This window comes from Patiria miniata, unplaced genomic scaffold (genome assembly GCF_015706575.1).
Source record: "Patiria miniata isolate m_02_andy unplaced genomic scaffold, ASM1570657v1 HiC_scaffold_14, whole genome shotgun sequence".
NCBI classification, from domain to species: Eukaryota; Metazoa; Echinodermata; class Asteroidea; order Valvatida; family Asterinidae; genus Patiria; species Patiria miniata.
In genome coordinates this window covers 10,682,722-10,701,002 of record NW_024037052.1, presented here as the reverse complement: position 1 = coordinate 10,701,002, position 18,281 = coordinate 10,682,722, and the positions used below count along the sequence as shown (strand labels likewise).

The following is an 18,281-nucleotide window of genomic DNA, read 5'->3' as shown; positions in this document are numbered from 1 at the left end:
GAATACAGAAAGAAAGTGTCGTATCCAGGGCTATTGGAAACGAGGTTGGAAATAAAGTGAGCACTCGGGACGAGGTTGGGGGAGGGGAACACTCTACGCAGTGGCGGATTTGCCCCCCCCCCCCCTCCAGCCTGAGACAAATGTTGTGTAGAATGGGGAAAACATTTATGTTCAAATTGCCTTAGTTAGAATGCAGGAGAAATCACGCTGGTACCATCTGTCGATGGGGGCGCTTTTCAAAAACGACGATTATGCACACTAACGCACAATATAACGGTGCTTTTCAGGGCGATACGTACGCGACGTTAAATGGCGACGTTAAATGGCACAAACAAGGTACGACTTTTTTTTTATAAAAAGAGCACTTGTTCAGAAAAAAATGTTCTTGTTAAAAGAAGGTCACTCTTTACAAATATTGGGGGGGGGGGGCAGTCTTTACATAATATGGGGGGGGGGGGAGTATAGATACCCCAAGGCTACGTCTATGCTACTAAACTCTACACAGTGGCAGTGGCAAAAAAATAACTTCAACTTTAACTAGTAAACATTTTAACTAATGTTGTGCTCCTTAACAATTAGATAATGAAATCGAATTTGAAAAACCTGTTACACTCTTGACATCCCACGTCCAGTACCGTGTCTTCTGGTCTGAAGTTGAACTGCAGTTTGTCGATGTATAGTCTTTGAATTAGACCATGGCGAAAGCCATGCTCTATGATGCATGAGCAGAGTTTCTGATTAATTAGACAAGACCCCGCCTCTCGACCTCCTAGATTTTGACTAATCAGCGGGCTCTTTCTATTTCGGGTCTTCGGTCATTCACCCGTTGCGCGTCACGGACATGGATATAAAAAAAAAACTGAGTCACGGCGGTGGCGGCGCTCTGTATCATACTACGCGAATGCGCGCCCGGCTGTTGTTGTCTCACAAAACACTGCATTCGAATTCAGTCAGTTGCCGTGTCACGCATAGCTGCTCTATTTTCTCGACCAGACAACTGACAGCAACGCGAGGCCAGCGAACGATGGCCGTAAAAAGGGCTTTAGAAAATTCGCAATTTTCATGCCAAACCACAACTGATCCAAACAAACAAAGCTGTCTCAGGTAGTTAAAGACCTACTAAATGCATCTATCGAGGTATTTTTTTGTAAAAAAAAATGATTTTGATGAATGTTGACGATATTATTTCACGGACAAATCGACTAATATTATGTCAGGAAATATACGTTTTTTTTTCGACAACAACGAAAGTCTCCCAAATGTTAATGTACTCAAGGGAACGAATGAACCTTTATCTACAAAAAATCTCGGGAACGTGATGTCGTTAATATCTTAAGAATTCGATGTACACCTAATGTTTCTAACAACTTTTCGTTGGAAAACAACAATATTTTTCACAAACGCGAAAAGATCGTCGCTATTGCATGCATCGAGCTTGAGATGGCCTGCTTGATATTCATAAGTCATTCATTACACGTTCGCACGTGCTGTTCAGGCCGTTGGCCTCATGGTTGGCCTACTTACGTTCGTTTACACGCGTACATGAGATTGCAAACCATGGAATCTCGCAAAAGTCTTCTGATCATTTTACAACCGGCGATTTGAACTAAACATTAGAAGTCTCCTGCACGTGTTTCACATGAAAAAGAAGCGTATACTTTCCTCTATCTACTAAGCCTTGCCATTTCTTCAAAAGCAGTTATTTTTAGTATCAAAATAAAGCACACGACTTCAACTTTTAACTTATTTAGCCATCTTGGCCAAACAGTGCACGTATCCAGGTACTTTTGTGTTACATCTCGTAAAAACTCGCGTACGCTTTTGGGCTATGCGTGCGTGACATCAGAAACTGAGAAGAAACTGAGGTCAAACAGGGCTGTGTGCGCGACATGACGTCGACACGGGGCTTTATCTCTATGGCCAAGGTCATCAGGCCGACTGCGCGCTTTGTCTGGTTAACATGGGGTCATTTTGACCAAAAAGGATTTGATGATGCAAAACGCGTCTGATACCCGACAGTTCAGTGTTTGAAGGAAGTCATTCAGGGTTGTTCAGACACAGTCATAGTTCCTAAAGATTTTCATTACTTTCATATAGTCTGTTTCGACCAGTGAAAATTAGTATCTCTGATGAATTTCTCAGCGAGTAACGACTACTGCGGGGATGGCAGATTCGTCCATTATTCCGTCATCATACAACACATTGACAAACTGGAGTTGAGGCCAGAAGACACGGTACTGGACGTGGGATGCGGTACTGGGGAAGAAACCAAGTCAATGGCGGAGAAAGTCAAGAGTGTAACGGGTAAGATTCAGTTCCATTCCTCGGCTTCTGCATCGCCAGCTGCTCCAGGGAGGAGGTGTTGACGCACATATTTTTCCGGCTATCGTAGGTGGAATTTTGTGAGTTTGTAAGTTTTCTCGAGAAACTATGCGAGCAGCCAAAAAAGCATCCTATAATACGCACGAAATGCCGATTTTTTAAACACCCCCGTACATATGGCATACACAGTTTTCTCCCCCCCCCCCATTCAATAAATTGGGGAAGAAATTCAGATAGATAGACTCTGTTGGACCAAACTAGATAAAAATTCATTCGTTTGGTAATGCGTTTTAAAATTCTTAAGGGCTTCATCAATATTAATGCCCTTCATAAGTTTCATCCAGCCTCGAGAATTGGGCGAAATAATTATAGCCTGAAACTCGGTATTCCTTTTGCCCGAACTGATTGTTTCAAACATTCGTTCTTTATACGTACTGCAAATGAGTGGAAAAGTCTGCCCGAACACGTCATCCAAAGTCCATCTGTGAATGTGTTCAAAAGTTCCCTGTTTGATTTCTTGACCTTTTAGCTTAATATAGAATCTTTTTATTTTTGTGTTTTTATTAGGCAAGTTTTTCGTTTTATATCTTTACATATTTATTAGATAATTATATCTATTTTCAACTTTCATTTTTGTTTTATTATTATAAATTGTAACTCGTTTAATGCTTCTCTGTTGTGTGTAATTTGGTTTTGTGCAATTCCATTATTGTTTAATGTTATTTTGTTCTTATCTTTCAGAATTATATTTTCTAGTGTAAAAGATTGTTTGTTGCGCGTAATTGTTTGATAATATTTCTATTTTATCTCCTTTGTTTTTGTTGGCCAGTTGGTTTTAGGGTTTTTTTTTTTCCCACTTTTAAATTTATATGTACTTATTTTTAACGTTTTATTATTGTCTGTAATGTTTGTCCGCGCATCAATTTTATAAGCTGTTTCGGTTACAACCGAAACAGCTCTTGTTTTCGTGAAAGTTTTTTTAGCTGTTTCGGTGACACACCGAAACAGCTCTTGTTTTCGTTAAGATTTTTTTAGCTGTTTCGGTGACACACCGAAACAGCTCTTGTTTTCGTTCAGATTTTTTTTAGCTGTTTCGGTGACTCACCGAAACAGCTATTGTTTTCGTTAAGATTTTTTTTTTCTTTGTTTTTCTTTTTTTTTTTTTTTTTCTCCTTTTTCAGACTTTTTCTCCATAGGTTTAACACACGTTTCTTCCACCAGTCCACTTTGCCACTTTTTTAAATCCGATTGATTCGAGACTTGGTACATACTTAGAACACCACCCACAGATGGTCCTAGAAGAAATTTGTGATTGTGACGTCATCAGGTGTCAGGTTACGTCACATTAAAGATGCATTTTCCCCATATGTTTTGTACACGTTTTAAAACACTCCAGTTTGGCATCTTCGTAAATCCGATCGACCTCAGACTTGATACATACTTAGACCACCACCCACAGATGGTCCTAGAAGAAATGTGTGATCGTGACGTCATCTGGTGTTGGGTTACGTCACATTAAAGATGCATTTTTCCCCATAGGGTTTGTACACGTTATAAAACACTCCACTTTGGCACTTTCGTAAATCCGATCGACGTCAGACTTGGTACACACTTAAACTACCACCCACAGATGGTCCTAGAAGAAATTTGTGATCGTGACGTCATCAGGTGTTGGGTTACGTCACATTAAAGATGCATTTTTCCCCACAGGGTTTGTACACGTTTTTCTTCAAATCATACTTTGGCACTATATGTCTGATTGACTTTTCACTTGGCAGATGACATTCGAAGTGACTTCATCAAGTGTTCATCACGTGCACAGAGTATTTCAAATATCCGAAACAGCTTGTGTTTGTCCACAAACACATTTCTAGTTTTTTTTTTTTTTTCTCCTTTTTCAGACTTTTTCTCCATAGGTTTAACACACGTTTCTTCCACCAGTCCACTTTGCCACTTTTTTAAATCCGATTGTTTCGAGACTTGGTACATACTTAGAATACCACCCACAGATGGTCCTAGAAGAAATTTGTGATCGTGACGTCATCAGGTGTCAGGTTACGTCACATTAAAGATGCATTTTCCCCATATGTTTTGTACACGTTTTAAAACACTCCAGTTTGGCATCTTCGTAAATCCGATCGACTTTAAACTTAATTCATACTTAGAACACCACCCACAGATGCTTCTAGACGAAATTCGTGATCGTGACGTCATCAAGTGTCAGGTTACGTCACATAAAGATGCATTTTTCCCCATAGGGTTTGTACATGTGTTAAAACGCTTCATTTCGGCACTATTGTAGATCCGATCGACGTTACACTTGGTACAGACTTAGACCATTACCCACAAATGGTCCTTGAAGAAATTCGTGATCGTGACGTCATCAGGTGTCACGTTACTTCACATTAAAGATGCACATTTTCCCCATATGTTTTGTTCACGTTTTAAAACACTCCACCTTGGCACCTTCATAAATGCGATCGACCTCAGACTTAATACATACTTAGACCACCACCCACAGATGGTCCAAGAAGAAATGTGTGATCGTGGCGTCATCAGGTGTTGGGTTACGTCACATTAAAAATGCATTTTTCCCCATATGCTTTGTACACGTTTTAAAACACTTTACATTGGCACTTTTGTAATTATGCGATCGACGTTAGACCTGGTACACACTTAGACTACCACCCACAGATGGTCCTAGAAGAAATTCGTGATCGTACCAATTCCGAGATGGGTTATAGATGAAAATTCATGTGATGTCATCATCAAATGTCATGTGACGTCCCTTAAAGGGGCATTTTGTTCTTCATTGGCCTATATTTACAGACCTATATGTTCGATTTGGTTATAACTTGACATGTACGTATAATGTGCTGTTATAGATGACATTTTTAGTGACGTCAATGATTGTTCATCACGTGCATAGCGTATATCGAATATCCGAAACAGCTTGTGTTTGTCCACAAACACATCTCTAGTTTTTTTTTTTCTCCTTTTTCAGACTTTTTCTCCATAGGTTTAACACACGTTTCTTCCACCAGTCCACTTTGCCACTTTTCTTAATCCGATTGATTTCAGACTTGGTACATACTTAGACCACCACCCACAGATGGTCCTAGAAGAAATTTGTGATTGTGACGTCATCAGGTGTCAGGTTACGTCACATTAAAGATGCATTTTTTCCCATATGTTTTGTACACGTTTTAAAACACTCCAGTTTGGCATCTTCGTAAATCTGATTGACTTTAAACTTAATTCATACTTAGACCACCACCCACAGATGGTCCTAGACGAAATACGTGATCGTGACGTCATCAAGTGTCAGGTTACGTCACATTAAAGATGAATTTTTCCCAATATGTTTTGTACACGTTTTAAAACACTCCACTTAGGCACCTTCTTAAATCCGACCAACTTCACACTTAACACAAACTTAGATCACTACCCACAGATGGTCCTTGAAGAAATTCGTGATCGTGACATCATCAGTTGTCACGTTATTTCACATTAAAGATGCACATTTTGCCCATAGGTTTTGTACACATTTTAAAACGCTCCACTTTGGCACTTTCGTAAATTTGATCGGCTTTATACTTGGTACACACTTAGACCACTACCCATAGATGGTCCTAGAAGAAATTCGTCTTCGTGGCGTCATGAGGTGTCAGGTTACATCACATTAAGAATGCATTGTTTCCCTATTGGTTTTGTACACGTTTTTCTTCAAACTGAACTTCGAAAGTACAAGTCTGATTGGGTTAAAACTTGGTATACATATTCACATGGATGTGTTATAGATGGAAATTGAAGTGACATCATCATCAAATGTCATGTGAAGTCCCTTAAAGGGGCATTTTATTCTTTTATAGGTCTATATAAAATGTTCGATTTGGTTGTTACTTGACATGTACATATTATAATGTGCTGTTATAGATGACATTTATAGTGACGTCACTTATTGTTCATCCCGTGCTCAGAGTATTTCAAATATCCAAAACAGCTTGTGTTTGTCCACAAACACATTTCTAGTTTTTAGCTGTTTCGGTGACTCACCGAAACAGCTATTGTTTTCGTTAAGATTTTTTTTTCTTTTTTTTTTTAGCTGTTTCGGTGACTCACCGAAACAGCTATTGTTTTCGTTAAGATTTTTTTTTTTCTTTTTTTTTCTTTTTTTAGCTGTTTCACCGAAACAGCTCTTGTTTTCGTTAAAGTTTTTTTTTTTCTTTTTTTTTTTTCTTTTTTTTTTTCTTTTTCTCTTTCAGACTCTTCTCCATTGGGTTTGTACACGTTTTTTCTTCAGCAAGGGCATTTTGGCACTTTCTTAAATTGCATCAACCTCAGACTTGGCACACACTTAGACCACCATCCACAGATGGTCCTAGAAGAAATTCGTAATCATGACGTCATCAAGTGTCAAGTTACGTAACATTAAAAAGCATTTTTTGTCCATAGGGTTTGTACACGTTCTTTTCTCCATACGGTTTGTACACGTTCTTTTCTCTATAGGTTTTGTACACGTTCTTTTCTCCATAGGGTTTGTACACGTTCTTTTCTCCATAGGGTTTGTACACGTTCTTTTCTCCATAGGGTTTGTACACGTTCTTTTCTCCATAGGCATTGTGCACGTTGTTTTCTCCATAGCCTTTGTACCCATGGGGTCGGACAACTCGACCGTTATCCAACATGACATTTTGACAGTGTGCGCGTGCATGACTTGCCGCCCTACAGCTGGCCAGGTCCCCGCGCACTCTACGCGGTACAGTCATGGTGCCACAGATTTATGCGGCTTACGTAAATGTGACAAACTTGTATTGTAGTTGGGTATGTGAGTTGGGATAATCATGATTTATCAGAAGTTAACAACTTTAAAGAAGTTCTTAAATGTTAATGTGGGATTTGGGGGATTTGTTCAAGTGCGCCACGTTAGGAACACTGGAAAGAATTCCATATAAGCCTCCACCTCTATGGGCCATATGACAGGAAACGTCAAAGTATTTTTTTAAGAAAAATCTTGATTTTTTCCCCTCCTAAATTTCTGTTTCTTCGTCAGATTTACAACTTTTGGTACTTTTTAAGTCATATCTAGGAAAATAACTGGAGTCCGTATGTGGAATTCTTTCCTACTGTTAAAGTTGTTTGCTGCCCTCTAGTGTTTCCTGTGATGAAATGCCCAAAAATGTACGTGACGTGCAACTGTATTGGTCCGGCACTCATGGCCATAGCCAGGACAATACATGTAAGGCCAAAATCACAGATCGACACAAGCAAAATGACACGCAGGCCAAATTTCATGACAGGCCACTCCGTGTTGGAGGTTAGCCATGGCTTTTAGGGGGCTAGATACAAACAGGATTACATGTTTTCTTCAGCTAATAATTATATTTTGGCAGTTTGCTAAAGCTGATCGACATTATATTTAACAATACCACACACTGATGGCTCAAAAACAATTTTCGTCACAATGACGTACGTACCATTGTACAGTATCACCTGACGGCTATAGTTCTCAAGATTCTCTATCTCTAGGACGTACCAGTCCGATTGGGTTCAAAGCTGGTACGCAAGTATTCCAGGGTGTGTTATGAGTACAAAACCACATTATACGTCATGATCACACCATGATGACGCCTTCATGACGTCATCGCATACCATGTGACCAAACATTCAAGTTATAGTATTTATTATATTTGACACCATTTATCTCTGAAAGTGCTAGTTCCATTGGCTTCGAACTTGGATTTGCTTCAAACATTATCACGTCATGTGCCGTCATTAAAGGGATAATCGTCAGGGCCTATATTGTACGGTATTTGTATAACTAGAGATTCCATTTGCATGTAACTAATGTACGTATCAAATATCTATGAAATTTTAGGTGATGTCGTCATGTCATCAACACACATCACAGCCGAAACAGCTTGCGTTTGTCCACAAACGCATACCTCTAGTTTTTTTTTTCTCCTTTTTCAGACTTTTTCTCCATAGGTTTAACACACGTTTCTTCCACCAGTCCACTTTGCCATTTTTTTAAATCCGATTGATTCGAGACTTGGTACATACTTAGAACACCACCCACAGATGGTCCTAGAAGAAATTTGTGATCGTGACGTCATCAGGTGTCAGGTTACGTTACATTAAAGATGCATTTTCCCCATATTTTTTGTACACGTTTTAAAACACTCCAGTTTGGCATCTTCGTAAATCCGATCGACTTTAAACTTAATTCATACTTAGAACACCACCCACAGATGCTTCTAGACGAAATTCGTGATCGTGACGTCATCAAGTGTCAGGTTACGTCACATTAAAGATGCATTTTTCCCCATAGGGTTTGTACATGTGTTAAAACGCTTCATTTCGGCACTATTGTAAATCCGATCGACGTTACACTTGGTACAGACTTAGACCATTACCCACAAATGGTCCTTGAAGAAATTCGTGATCGTGACGTCATCAGGTGTCACGTTACTTCACATTAAAGATGCACATTTTCCCCATATGTTTTGTTCACGTTTTAAAACACTCCACCTTGGCACCTTCATAAATGCGATCGACCTCAGACTTAATACATACTTAGACCACCACCCACAGATGGTCCAAGAAGAAATGTGTGATCGTGGCGTCATCAGGTGTTGGGTTACGTCACATTAAAAATGCATTTTTCCCCATATGCTTTGTACACGTTTTAAAACACTTTACATTGGCACTTTTGTAATTATGCGATCGACGTTAGACCTGGTACACACTTAGACTACCACCCACAGATGGTCCTAGAAGAAATTCGTGATCGTACCAATTCCGAGATGGATTATAGATGAAAATTCATGTGATGTCATCATCAAATGTCATGTGACGTCCCTTAAAGGGGCATTTTGTTCTTCATTGGCCTATATTTACAGACCTATATGTTCGATTTGGTTATAACTTGACATGTACGTATAATGTGCTGTTATAGATGACATTTTTAGTGACGTCAATGATTGTTCATCACGTGCATAGAGTATATCGAATATCCGAAACAGCTTGTGTTTGTCCACAAACACATCTCTAGTTTTTTTTTTTTCTCCTTTTTCAGACTTTTTCTCCATAGGTTTAACACACGTTTCTTCCACCAGTCCACTTTGCCACTTTTTCAAATCCGATTGATTTCAGACTTGATACATACTCAGACCACCACCCAAGATGGTCCTAGAAGAAATTCGTGACCGTGACGTCATCAGGTGTCGGGTTACGTCACATTAAAGATGCATTTTCCCCATATGTTTTGTACACGTTTTAAAACACTCCACTTTGGCCTCTTCGTAAATCCGATCGACCTCAGACTTGATACATACTTAGACCACTACCCACAGATGGTCCTAGAAGAAATTTGTGATCGTGACGTCATCAGGTTTTGGATTACGTCACATTAAAGATGTATTTTTCCCCATAGGGTTTGTACACGTTTTAAAACATTCTACTTTGGCACTTTCGTAAATCTGATCGATGTTAGACTTGGTACACACTTAGACTACCACCTACAGATGGTCCTAGAAGAAATTCGTGATCGTGACATCATCAGGTGTAAGGTTACTTCACATTTAAGATGCATTTTTCCCTATAGGGTTTGTACACGTTTTTCTTCAAATCATACTTTGGCACTATATGTCTGATTGACTTTTCACTTGGCAGATGACATTCGAAGTGACTTCATCAAGTGTTCATCACGTGCACAGAGTATTTCAAATATCCGAAACAGCTTGTGTTTGTCCACAAACACATTTCTAGTTTTTTTTTTTTCTCCTTTTTCAGCCTTTTTCTCCATAGGTTTAACACACGTTTCTTCCACCAGTCCACTTTGCCACTTTTTCAAATCCGATTGATTTCAGACTTAGTACATACTTAGACCACCACCCACAGATGGTCCTTGAAGAAATTCGTGACCGTGACGTCATCAGGTGTCGGGTTACGTCACATTAAAGATGCATTTTTCCCCATATGTTTTGTACACGTTTTAAAACACTCCCCTTTAGCCTCTTCGTAGATCCGATCGACCTCAGACTTGATACATACTTAGACCACCACCCACAGATGGTTCTAGAAGAAATTTGTGATCGTGACGTCATCTGGTGTTGGGTTACGTCACATTAAAGATGCATTTTTCCCCATAGGGTTTGTACACGTTATAAAACGCTCCACTTTGGCACTTTCGTAAATCCGATCGACGTTAGACTTGGTACACACTTAGACTACCATCCACAGATGGTCCTAGAAGAAATTCGTGATCGTGACATCATCAGTTGTAAGGTTACTTCACATTAAAGATGCATTTTTCTCCATAGGGTTTGTACACGTTTTTCTTCAAATCATACTTTGGCACTGTATGTCTGATTGACTTTTCACTTGGCAGATGACATTCGAAGTGACTTCATCAAGTTTTCATCACGTGCAGAGAGTATTTCAAATATCCGAAACAGCTTGTGTTTGTCCACAAACACATTTCTAGTTTTTTCTTTTTTTTCCTTCTTTTTTTGGCTTTTCTTTTTCTCTTTCAGACTCTTCTCCATAGGGTTTGTACACGTTTTTTCTTCAGCAAGGGCACTTTGGCACTTTCTTAAATTGCATCAACCTCAGACTTGGCACACACTTAGACCACCATCCACAGAAGAAATTCGTAATCATGACGTCATCAAGTGTCAGGGTACGTAACATTAAAGGTCCATTTTTTGTCAATAGGGTTTGTACACGTTCTTTTCTCCATAGGGTTTGTACACGTTCTTTTCTCCATAGGTTTTGTACACGTTCTTTTCTCCATAGAGTTTGTACACGTTCTTTTCTCCATAGAGTTTGTACACGTTCTTTTCTCCTTAGGGTTTGTACCCGTGGGGTCGGACAACTCGACCGTTATCCAACTTGACATTTTGACAGCGTGCGCGTGCATGCCTTGCCGCCCTACAGCTGGCCAGGTCCCCGCGCACTCTACGCGGTACAGTCATGATGCCACATATTTATGCGGCTTACGTAAATGTGACAAACTTGTAGTTGGGTATGTGAGTTGGGATAATCATGATTTATCAGAGATTAACAACTTTAAAGAATTTCTTAAATGTTAATGTGGGATTTTTGGGGATTTGTTCAAGTGCGCCACGTTAGGAACACTGGAAAGAATTCCATATAAGCCTCCACCTCTATGGGCCATGACAGGAAAAGTATTTTTAAAGAAAATCTTGATTTTTTCCCCTCCTAAATTTCCGTTTCTTCGTCAGATTTACAACTGTTGGTACTTTTCAAGTCATGTCTAGGAAAATAACTGGAGTCCGTATATGGAATTCTTTCCAAGACGTCATTAAATTTAATTCCCTTCTCGTCTGCTCAGTACTATTGGTATTTTCACTCCCAACATGAATCATGTTACTGTTAAAGTTGTTTGCTGCCCTCTAGTGTTTCCTGTGACGAAATGCCCAAAAATGTTCGTGACGTGCAACTGCATTGGTCCGGCACTCATGGCCATAGCCAGGACAATACATGTAAGGCCAAAATCACAGATCGACACAAGCAAAATGACACGCAGGCCAAATTTCATGACAGGCCACTCCGTGTTGGAGGTTAGCCATGGCTTTTAGGGGGCTGGATACAAACAGGATTACATGTTTTCTTCAGCTAATAATTATATTTTGGCAGTTTGCTAAAGCTGATCGCATTAGATTTAACAACACCACACACTGATGGCTCAAAAACAATTTTCGTAACAATGACGTACGTACCATTGTACAGTATCACCTGACGGCTATAGTTCTCAAGATTCTCTATCTCTTGGACGTACCAGTCCGATTGGGTTCAAAGCTGGTACGCAAGTATTCCAGGGTGTGTTATGAGTACAAAACCACATTATACGTCATGATCACACCATGATGACGCCTTCATGACGTCATCGCATACCATGTGACCAAACATTCAAGTTATAGTATTTATTATATTTCACACCATTTATCTCTGAAAGTGCTAGTTCCATTGGCTTCGAACTTGGATTTGCTTCAAACATTATCACGTCATGTGCCGTCATTAAAGGGATAATTGTCAGGGCCTATATTGTATGATATTTGTATAACTAGAGATTCCATTTGCATGTGACTAATGTACGTATCAAATATCTATGAAATTTGAGGTGATGTCGTCATGTCATCAACACACGTCACAGCCGAAACAGCTTGCGTTTGTCGACAAACGCATACCTCTAGTTGTTCTTGTTTTTGTTTTTTTGTTTTTTGGTCACAGATTTTATCATGTTTTTTTTCTTGTTCCTTTTTTTCTTAAACGTTAAATTTCAAATATTATCCTTTTGTTTTACAGTTTAACTGATTACTTTAAGTTTTTATCTTTAAATCATGACTTTTAAGCTCTAATATATTATTTTATACGGGAAGTGATTGAAGATGGGCTGTACAGCCTTTCCACAACCTATGACTTTGTCAAAAAAATATAATAATAATAATAATAATAATTATAAAATTGCATTTATTATGCGCATCTACCATAACATGTTCAAATACGCATTACAACATTTGAACAGTATAGTTAAAATATTAAAAGTACGAATTCGAATTAAACATTAGTCTTAAATGTAAAAAAAAAACACTAAATATTTTAGATAACACTGTCAAAACAATGTAACTTAAAATTACAAAAACAAGCCTACATTTAAATTAGATAATAGTAAAACCTTATACGAATGCCTTTGTAAAAAGAAGTCTTAAGCTTAGTCTAAAAAACTGTTAGAGACTGAACAGACTCAATTTCAGGCGGTAGCTGGTTCCATAAGCTGGGAGCGGCTTGTGCAAATGCACGATTTTCCATAGTCTTTTGCATTCTCCAAGATGGATAATCTAAAAGCAACCGCCCATTGGATCGCAGGGAATACTTGGAATGGACCTTAACTTTCAACATGTCTATAATGTATATGGGAGCAAGATCACAAAGAGCCTTGAAGGTCAAAAGAAGGATTTTAAAGTGTATGCGAGATACGACTGAGATTACTTTATCCCAAATGAATCACCTCTTGGTAATAGGGAATGTTAAGCAGGAGCTGGTTTGGTAACAGGTTGGCTTGGTAACGCTCTCAGAAAATCGAAGAGTGTTGCATTGAGATGAGCCTGTGATTACCGGAAGAGTGATTGTCAAGGAGAATTGATATCGTACACGCAATCATGTGTCAAATAAAAACTGGTTCTCAATACGTACGCTCGGCCTTATTTTTCCTTTGCGCCATAAAAATGGTGGGGGCAATAAGGGACAAGGATTTGTTTTTGTTTTTATTGGGGGGAGTCAAAATAAAATTTCATGATATTCAAAATCTATAGGGGAAAGTAAGGAAGAGCCCAACAACTAAATGGTAACTAAAAGCCTGTGTACGCGCGCGTGCCCATTCTCAATGGTCCGGAAATAAGCCACTGGAGCAACTTAGAAGTTTAGTTGGTTGTTTTATGAATGGGAAATGTGTCCACCCGCAGAATGGTCTATAACAAAAGTACAACAAAACAAAAAAAGACGTTGACTGCACACTATCCACGGCTGTATAAATGCATTTGTGTTTTGTCTGCCAAGGTACCAATGTATATAATGCTTTCATTGGCCCAATATGTTTCCACATAACCGATGATTCATCCTGTATGTTCAACTTGTCATGAATCTAAACAGCGAAAGAAATAAACATAATCAATATATTTGTTGATAAAGTGTTGATGGAAAATGGCGAGGGGGGGGGGGGTCGTTGAACTGGGGGAAAAGGAAACAACAAATCCCCCACCTTCCAGCAGCGCCGCCACTGGCATTGCCACGTATTGTTTGTTATATACAATTATGTTCTCATTAAGGTGAACGCAGGATCTGTGGGTTACCGGCAACTGTTGTAAATGACCCACTGGGTTTGCTTTTGTACCTGTGCGCTAAATAAAAACTGAAGCTCGAATTACTAACATGTTTTTTTTGTTGCAATAGAAACCACTTTTTGCAAATACGTCAATACTATGACATCCAGACCTCGCGCGCCCACGCAGTTAACGTGAGACAGCAAAATTAAGGAGGTATGGGATTTCAGTCTCCCTGTGAGACAACTAGTAAGTTAAGTTGTAACTGTGGTTAGAATTTTCCAATCTGTCCGTGTGTCAAGATTTGCATTGTGGTCGTATAATTTCACAGCATTCCAGTGCTTGGATTTGTATGATGAACTTGAAGTTACAGCCTAAACCAAGTATGCAGTTTTTCAAGTCTCTTGGAAGAAATACCGTCTGAGCTTTTTTTTTTTTTTTTTTGGTACACAAATTGCGGAGTGCTAACTGCCAGAATTGACTTTGTGTACAGGGAAAATGACAATTCAAATGATATTTGGGTCTGTTTAATTAATCACATGGAAAATAACATATAAACAGCAAGTATTTCCGAGCATCAAACGTATCCCGCACCTGCACCATTTTGAATATGATCTTTATTGTACGGTATACTTGTACTTACGTGAACTTAAGAGTTTAATCACATCATCAAGAATAAGTCGCAAGTTTATCACCCAGCCATCCAAGTCCAAGTCGAGTGAAAACTATTCGAAGAAACCATGACGAAACCGTTCCTTTGTCAATGTTCACCGCTTTCATTTATGATCTGACTTGCTATTTTATTTGATAACATATATTTTGAGAAAACTGCCATTCCCGCACGTTGACTCTGTAAGAGTAAACCTTTGGTCGTTTTTGAATCGTGCGCTGAATATTCGATGGCAAAATATGTGGACTTACAGCAAATTATTGTTTATATGCAGAAAAAAAACAGCCCGATAGACCAAATTGTTGTGCAATGGTTGACCCAAATTCATTGTTCCAAATTATCCAGGTAAAGCTTCTATGCATGAACGTTTCCTAATTCCTATCTTCCAAATCTTCACGACAACGGCAGTGATAATTAATCCATGAGCTGCGGTAAAGAATTCTAAAGAACGATAGCTCGACAATTAACAAAAAATTGGGTCATTCAACAATGGGTTATTTCTGTAGGTTAAATTCTGTCACAGATTGAGAGCGACGTATATTGATCCGATTACACATATTTATCGTGTGCTTCTTTTTATTTGTCAAAGACACTGACCGCAAAATTTGTTTTTCTCACGCAGACGCATTTTTTTTCTCTAGAAAGAGATTTGGCTTAAGCATTGTCCTAAGTAATAGTCCTACAGCTGCTATTTGGTGCAGAAAGATACCGCTAGCGATTTTTTGTTTAATTATCGATCACTAAGCTACGCTGTGTAGTAACTATTAGAACGGGCTTGGTTTCGAGACTGGTCTTTCCAGAACTAACTCTGCCGCCATGGATGGAGCACGTTATCAGAAGGGCTCCTCTAAAGGAGGACTTGCCTTGAGTATGGCGATCGTGTTCTTCGTTTTTACCAGTTTTAGGCCTATACTGAAGGTATCTGGAGAAACCATTTGCACTCGGCAGCCATTGTCACAAACGTTCGTTGCTGCTGAAATCGAGCACTGAGAAATGCCACAATATGGTCAGGTTCGGTTGGTAGTCGTGTCACTTGTGTCAGCAAGTGTCACTCGTTGCCTGCGTGCAAATCGGCCAACTTCTATCAACCCAGGGAGTATTTGATCTGAATAATGCCACACGAACCGATGTTCCCAATAACTTCGTTGCAGACTACGCGAGGGTGTACTTTGATGGTAAGGGAGACACATCTAAGTTGTCTGTTGCAGCTAATAGCGATTGCCAGAGTTTACTAAAGGCAGGTTACAGCGTGAGCGGTATCTATACGATATTCCCCGCGGGATTTGCAGATGGTTTGAGGGTGTACTGCGACATGGAGACCGACGGTGGAGGCTGGCTTGTCATTCAGAGGCGTCAGGATGGCAGTGTCGACTTCTACCGCGGATGGGTTGACTACCGCGTGGGCTTTGGGGACTTGGCTGGTGAGTTTTGGCTCGGCAACGACAACTTGCGCACCTTGAGTGATTCTTCTGGATCTTGGGATCTTCGAATCGATTCGGAGGACTGGGATGGCAACACAACCTGGGCCGAGTACGGAAATTTCCGGATCATCTCTGGACAAGATTACCGTCTGAGTTTTGATTCGTACAATGCTAACAGCACGGCCAGAGACTCATTGGCTAACCACAATCACCAGCCGTTTTCAACAAAGGACAAGGACAATGACTCTCATAATAATCTTAACTGCGCAGAGGATGAGAAAGGAGCTTGGTGGTACATGTGGTGTTCTGATTCAAACCTGAACGGTATTTATTTTTATGCGCCTTCACATATACATTTTCAAGGCATCATTTGGAGTTCTTGGAAAGGATATTCCTACTCGCTGAAAAAATGTGGCATGAAAATTCAACGTAGTATGGACTATTTACAGGCTGCTTAAATAGTAAACTATTTGCATCGCTACCATCGCATAGCGCTCAAGATTCTACATTGATGTCTTAGGTATGGGTGTAAGCGATTTGAAAGTAGAATCCCGAGCCCTATCACAACGAACTCCAAAGGGTGGGATGGGTGGGTGGGGAAAATTTACCTCCTAGGCCTGTCTAGAATAGTCATACTCACAATTTGTCCACGAAACTAACGTCTCCCGACTCCACGTCCTGCTCATCCTTGGACCGGCCAGAATCGCGACTGATATAAAATAATTTGCCCTCTACGCTAGCAGCGATGCAAATAGTAAACTATTTGCATCGCTACCATCGCATAGCGCTCAAGATTCTACATTGATGTCTTACGTATGGGTGTAAGCGATTTTCTCTTCGAGCTCCCGGTACTTACCACCAGAAACCCCTCTTGAAAATCACCCCATAACTACCCCATATCTCACCCATCCCTTACCAAAATAAAGTACAGGTTTGATACATCCAAATGCGTGGAGCACAACGTTTTATTAATATCCCCCGTCCTTCCCCAAAACGCCAGTAATATTATTATTCGTTTGCCATTGAATCTTTTCACTGCTAACTTTGTACACCTGTATTTACAAGCCGATTGAAACAGACGTCAGATCAAGACAACTGCTTTGCTAGAAAATCCTTTTTGCAGCTAACGTATCACTGTATTATGGCTTCAAACCCGGGAACGCCCTCTCAGCCCTGAAATTTGAATTTAAGACCCGGTAAAAACTACCCGCCAGATCAGCGGCAGGAATATCTGTGTCGTTCCCTGCCACCGCCTCCCGGAGCATTTGCACTGTTCCTTGCATCCTTGAGACCTTCTCAACCTCGGTGTAGTGTTTGAAGGTCTTCTGCGTCGCCCATTTACAATGGTCCATGACCTGTTGTTCTGTCGCTCCAAGGATCCGCAGAGTGGCTGCGACCCCAGCCCTATTCCCGTGTGCTCGAAGATTAATGTCGCTTGCGTCATTGGAAGCTGTGAAGTAGAGTTTTAGACGATTGTTTGGGTTGCTTCCGGCGAAAGGCTTGTTTGCCAACGACGTCCGGTCCGGGGAGATGGGCCGAAAAAGATACCCGTCTGACAAATCGACACCCGATCCCATCGCCAAATCGACCATTTCTTCGACTGCCCTTGCAGGGTCCATCTCCACCTCATCTAATTTTGGAATTATTATGAGCGATGAACTGTTCTGCCGGATCGTCTTGCCCATCGTGTGGTTGAAAAGAAGGTCCTTCCCATCAACTTTGGTAACTTCGCAAGTTTTACAACGGCCGAGGTCGGCCGCTCGGTCGCCAGCCCACCACAAACAAAGAAAAAAGGCCAGATCCCGGTAGAAAATGTAACGCTGGATAAAGCGGTTTCTGCTGCCGTCCAAATTTGTTATGCGCCTCCTGATCTCGCCGGCTAACCACCTTATTTTGTCGGAGAATATGGGAATAGCTTGATGTGGTGTGACATGCGCCTGTGCCTGCTCTAGTCGGATAGCCTTGACATACTTACGGACTCGAAAAGAGAAGCAAGGATTACCCCAGGATCCGTCTTGTCGC

The 18,281-nt window shown here is 40.2% G+C and overlaps 1 protein-coding gene across 1 annotated transcript; it reads left to right on the top strand.

Moving 5' to 3' along the window:
• The first annotated feature begins 2,129 nt into the window (after positions 1–2,129).
• LOC119721784 (ryncolin-2-like) lies at positions 2,130–16,717 on the top strand. Its single transcript, XM_038191742.1, has 2 exons — positions 2,130–2,304; positions 15,990–16,717. The coding sequence occupies exons 1-2, from the start codon at positions 2,130–2,132 to the stop codon at positions 16,715–16,717; spliced, it is 903 nt and encodes a 300-aa protein (XP_038047670.1).
• Positions 16,718–18,281: the final 1,564 nt, after the last annotated feature.